Source organism: Gavialis gangeticus, unplaced genomic scaffold, assembly GCF_001723915.1.
Source record: "Gavialis gangeticus isolate Ggan-Ray unplaced genomic scaffold, GavGan_comp1, whole genome shotgun sequence".
NCBI classification, from domain to species: domain Eukaryota; kingdom Metazoa; phylum Chordata; order Crocodylia; family Gavialidae; genus Gavialis; species Gavialis gangeticus.
This window is the reverse complement of record NW_017728980.1, coordinates 7,773,026-7,778,852: the sequence shown is the minus strand read 5'-3', so window position 1 is coordinate 7,778,852 and position 5,827 is coordinate 7,773,026. Positions and strand designations below refer to the sequence as shown.

The 5,827-nt window shown below is 50.3% G+C and overlaps 1 protein-coding gene across 1 annotated transcript in view; it reads right to left on the bottom strand.

The window, feature by feature from the left end:
* The window catches only part of NTM (neurotrimin), a gene marked incomplete at its 5' end in the record, with an annotated part of 144,465 nt that overhangs the window by 90,300 nt on the left and 48,338 nt on the right, over positions 1-5,827 (bottom strand). Inside the window, one exon of the mRNA XM_019509497.1 lies at positions 4,190-4,315. Within this exon, the coding sequence (XP_019365042.1) occupies positions 4,190-4,315 (126 nt within the window). The remainder of the gene's footprint in view (positions 1-4,189; positions 4,316-5,827) is intronic.

Sequence of the window (5,827 nt, the reverse complement as noted above, 5' to 3'; positions counted from 1 at the left end):
CCCATGAGACGCCTAGAGCTCGGCCTCTTGACACCTTTTCCTTGAACAGGATTCTTCAGTCATGGCACCTGCCAACTCTGATATAATCCAAGGTGCCAACGAGAGCCCCTAGGCCCAGTGTGATGGCAAGGGGACACTCAGCAGGATTCATGCAGAAGGTGTAGGAGTCACAATAACACAGGGTTTCCTCCACAGATGAGCCTGCAATGGCACTGGCCCTACTTCCTACTGCTCTTGAATGTCTGCATACACCAGGGGCCCCTCTACGCATTCAGGCATAGGTGCAAAGGGATCAAATGTGAGATCCACACAACTACATCTCCTGCTATGCCACAAGAGGTGCGATTGTAGGACTATCGTGCCTTATTGCCAGCGCAGGGGGAGCCTGGGATCACATCCCAGCACCCCCTGCAATGGCTCCTGTGCCTATGAGCCCCACAGCTGATGGGGCTCCCAGTGGGGAGAGAGGGGTGGGGGTGGCATTCTCACTGCAAGCCTCACAGCTGATGAGGCCATCAACTGATGGCATGATTAGAACAAGCTACTAAGTTATTACACCCTTTTGGGGGAATAACTTACTGCTTGTTTTATCACACCATTACTTGGCTGGATGTGTGGCTGGGTCACAACTTAAGGTGTGGTTAACTGGTTAATCAAGCCTTAAGTGTAATGTGTAGAGGGGGCCCAGGGGACCTGCTGCTCCCTGTTCTCCTTCATCCACCGAGAGGGCGATATTTACTCTCCCAGCCTCATCTAGGGTCCCTGGCTGCAAGAGCCTGAAGAGGGGCAGAAAAAGAATGTGAGTGGTAGCAATGATAATAGGAGGGGTTGCTGCCGGGCAGAAGGAGGTTGCAGTGGCAAAGATGCATGGGGAAGGATACAATGGGGGGGTGCATGTCAGGAAGGATTGTGCATATGCATTGTGCAATATGGAGGCCCCACAGGGGTATGATTCACAGGTCCCATAGCAGAGGGAAGGGGACCCTGAGATGATATGAGCACAGGATGCTGGAGGTCAGGACTGAGGCATACTGGGGAGACAGTAAGGAAGAGTAGAGAGGTGGAGGCAGAGAGGAGGCACGTGTGGGAACAGCATGAGAGCTTGGCCGCACTGGATAAAGCTCTGCTCCAAAGTCACTTGCAGCAACAATCCCATTTTAGCTCACAGTGAGAGAACTTGGAAAGAGAGATGAATGGAGATGTGCAGAGGAGTGGCCGGCCTGCCCTGCACAGGGATCCCCAGAGGCTGCAAGCAGTTTGGGGATGGCAGAGGAGATCGCCCAGCAGCCCCTGTGCTTCGGTGACAGGGATGGCATCAAGAGGAAACCCACCTACTTTGGCTCTCATCAGAAGAATGAAATGGTGAGAACAGCTTCTCCCCTCTCCCTGCCACAGGCAGTAACTCCTTCCGCTTTAAAACCAAAGGCTTTAAAGCCTGGGAAGCAGGTTATGGAGCTGTAGGAATATGGATACGATTGTAGAGATGAGTGATGTGCATTCAGTGGGGTTTATGAGTGCCATGCTGCTGAATATATATCATGCTAGACTAGAGCAATGCAGGCAGCTAGAAATCAGGTACCAAGTCTCCGCGGTAGTTGCAGAAGCTGGGGGCAGGCGGGAAGGAGCCTGGACGAAGATGAGTCACTGGGCTCTCAGGCTGTTTCCAGAATAAATGTATTTAATAACAGGAAGGTATAGTACCAGCAAGGATCTCTAAGCACTTTCCCAAAGGGGGTAAATGCTGTTATTGTCTCTATTCTGCAGGCAGAGGGCTGGATACTTTGTTCCTTAAGCTGACTTTATGAGACTCAGAGTGGCCTTATTTGACCCAGAAAATGCCAGTGGAAAATTCTCATTGCAAGGGTTAACTCTTGCTGGAGCAATTTATACAGTGAACAAGGCTGCACTACCCCCGGCATAAAGGAGGGTCACTGAAGGGCACCCCAGGTAAACAAGCTTATCAGCAGCTTAGCTGGACCCATTCCTCACAGCCCCCTCTCTCCACTCCATCCAGCGGCAGTCGGGAGCCAGGGGACTTAGGCCCAAAAGAGAGAAATGGCTCATGACACATGGACAGGAACCCAAGAGTCCTGGCTCTCAGCCCCATCCCTGCCCCATGGGACCGCCTTGCCTTGCCCAGCTACCTGACACATTGGAGGATGGACAGACAGACCTGTCGTGCCTGCTGACAAGGCCAGGGATGGGTGGCATGAAGGGATGTGGGCAAAGTTTAGAGCTCCCCTGGTGATCTCTGAGCTTGGTGCTTGAGTCAGGGAGGAGCCAGGCTCCCGAAGATTTAGGGTAATGATTAGTCGATTTGGGTTTTGAAAGCATGATCTGTCATCGGGACCAGGAACCAGGTAAAAGCTGCTGTTGTGAATTACCCAGCTCCACAGGTAATTTCTGATTAGCTCACTCCTCTCCCCCGGTGCCTCCTCAGTTTCCATAGCAGCTAAGACCTGAGTAAAATGGAAACATCTGGTTCAAATGCAGGTAAAGCTCCCCTGAGGAAAGAAATCTGCTGGATGGCAGGAAACACAGAAAACGGCCCCTCTGCAAGAAAGTAGCCTCTGAGCCCATGTGGGGCGGGGGAAGGCAGGCATGATGGAGATAGAAGAAGGGGCATGGAAACTATGGGGAGAAATAAAGGACTGGAAAGAAAGAGGCAGGCGTGGGGAAAAGAGAGGGAGAGAGGAAATGGGGAAAGGAAGGACGGGAGGATCAAGAAGAAAAGAAGCAAGAGAGGAATGGTGCAAACTACCCGGTGCAGAGATGCCCTCCCCTAACTGCTGCTTCACTGTGGTCAATGCACTGGTAGTAAACTCCATCTGGTCCCACTTGAGGCTCAGTTACAGTGGGAAGCACACAGAGACCCACATGGCGAGACATGCCATGCATGCTCACCCACCCAGGAGACATGCCAATGCATGCACGAAGGGCCAGGGCTGAGAGACCGGTTTCAGAAGAGTCACCTCTTAAACCATGTGGAAAGAGACAGATCAAAACAGCGGCCTCCCTGCTTACAGCCCTCCTGCTCCTTGCAGACCACTGACTTGGCCCAGCAGGACAAAGCACAAGGGCAGCTGGGATCTGCAGAGCTGCAGTAACTGCAGTCGTTGGCAGGGTCTGGACACACGGACAACCAGCACTGGAAGCAGCACCTAGCACTGCCCGAGCTTTGCTCACTGCCTGAAGTATGTGGGGCTACCAAGGAGGCAGCCTTCTAGGACGAGGTGCATCCTCAAGTCGGGTTATGGCAAAGCAGATGGGGCAGATTTCCAGGACATTAACATGGGCTAATAAATGCATTTTTGAGATTCATTGATGAAGCACAATTTTGTAAGCAGAAATTATACAGGATCACAGAGAGCCAGCCCTTGTCCTGCACTAGTATTCAGTAGGCTGGTACTTTGCCAAGGTCACTATGCTTGAGTTACCTTAGTGTGTTTGACCAGGACTTCTTGATTCAATAAGACCCAGGAAATGCCGGTGAGGACAAAATTCTCAACAAGATTAAACAGACTGACTGGGCAAGGTCTAAAAGGTGCTCACCTATCCCTGTGATTTGTACATGAGGGAATTCATGCTCCAGCAATCAAGCCCTCACAATTACACTCATGTTTTGTTTACTAATTAATGAGAAGTGACAATTAATGCCGCTTACTTAGTGGATTTTGTTCCTCTCTGCAATGCTATTTCTGGTTCCTCTTTGCAGTGAAATGAAAAAATGTAGCAATGCTTTGAAAATCACAGTTTTTGAAAAGGCACTTTGTAAATCCTGCAAAACTGAGCACTTTGCCCTCATACACATGCATGCTCTTGAAGAGCTCTGGAGAGCACATTAGTCTCTTCAGAGCATTCAACGCATGGTCATGACATAAAACCAGACCTGGCTCTTACCACATGGCTCCTCATAAACAAAGCTGTGTGCTTAGCTCTCACTGCTCTCTTCAATGCAGAGCATAAGCCAGTTCATGCACTGGGATCCCTTCACCGGGTGGGGAAGGATGAGCTGTTCTCCCAAGCCATGGCCAGGTCACAAGTCCACACTCCAACTGGGATCACTCCTGGCTGCCTGCACCATGCCCTCCTTTGGGCTGATGACCCTGCCCCACAGGAGGCCTCCTGTCACCCCCCAGCGGGAACGTTCCCTCCCTCCAATGCACTGGAGAGCCCGAGGATGTCTTACCTTTGGGCGAGATGTGTCTCCAAGTAATTGTGGGTTCTGGTCTGCCTGTGGCCATGCAGTTGAGACTGACATTGCCACCCTCATTGATGGAGATATCAGAGGAGATCTCAGTGATTTGAGGCGACACTGTAACAAAAAAAAAAAAAAGAAAAAAGCAGGAAGTAAGAAGGAGATCCTAACTGGTTCACTCTCCTTCAGGCATGGCTGTGGGCTGGTGGTTTCTCCTCCTCTCCCAGAACTTCATACTAAGTGACAGTCCACCAGACATGGTGGTAAAGTACCTGGGGAGAATGGGGTGTCTGAGGTAAGATGAAGCAGGAGGAAGAATGGGGTTCAAACACATCAAAGGGGCTTTGCTCTGCTCATGCACCAGGAGTGATTAGTTTCTGATCTGCATGGCTCTCCTTCGCTGCCCTGTGCCTGGAGTATCTCCATCTTTCCTGCCATGCTTTGACTCCTTCTTGCAAACAGATGTGTATGTGGCCTCCCCAAAGCGTCTCTGCATTAAAACCAGTGGCAGCAGGTTGTCTAAAGAAAATGAGCCTCCCTCCCAGCAGTAGTGTCCAAGTCTGCGAAGCAGTGGCTGGAGGCGTGTGGACAGGCTGGACTCCTTGCTCCCAGCCCTTTATAGATAGGCAGGCCAGCCCTTTGTCTTGCAGACGATCGTGGAGTCCTGCAAAAAAGCTGAGGGCAAGTGAGTAGGGCCTAATAGCTACTTGTGAGAGCCTCTACTGTATGAGAGGTGAGGCTAGGGGCAAGAGTCACCAATGGGACTGCAACCACCCTACACCACTGTCCAGGAGGCAGGAAGCAGGGGAGAAGAGGACCAGGTATTTGAGCACTGTATCCAAGGAAAGGGTGGGCGCAACATGTCCAGGGGAAGAGGATGGAATCGATGGCAATGAAGAAGGATGAGTAAGGGGAGAGGGGGAGGAACAGGACAGACATTACTGAAGAACAAAGGAGTCGAGTTGCACTAGGGGATGTGAGATGGGAAGGGAGATAGTCTGCACAACCTCAAATGGGACAGGCAGTCTCGGCAAGACAAACTAATAAAAAGTCCTTTGCACCTTAACAGAAAATTATCACCTTTCTATGGTAAACATTTTCGGGACCTTCTGATAGCATTTAATAGAGAATTGACCCTGGAACTCTTTAGGATTGTTTTAAACCAGTAACTTCTAGAAAGCACCTTGTTCTGTAGTAAGTTCAGTAGGTTTCCTATGCATCTTTATAGAGCTCTATATATTTCTTTCTTATTATTGTATTTTCTATATGGCTTTTTCAGCACTGGAAACCTGGAGTCAGATCAGAATTGTAGAAAGTTTGGGTTGGAAGAGACCTCAGGAGGTCACATCTAGTCCAACCCCCTGCTCAAAGGCCCAACTAGATCATCCCAGCCAAGGCTTTGTCTAGCAGGTCTTAAAAACCTCCAAGGATGGAGCTTCCACCACCTCTCGGGGTAACCTGCTCCAGTGTTTTACTACCTTCCTTGTGAGAAAATTCTTCCTAATATCTAACCTCAACTTCCCTTGTTCCAACTTGAGATGGTTGCTCCTTGTTCTTTCATCTGCCCCCAACTGAGAACAGTCCAGCCCCATCCTCTTTCAAACCCCTCTTCAGGTAGTTGAAGGCTGC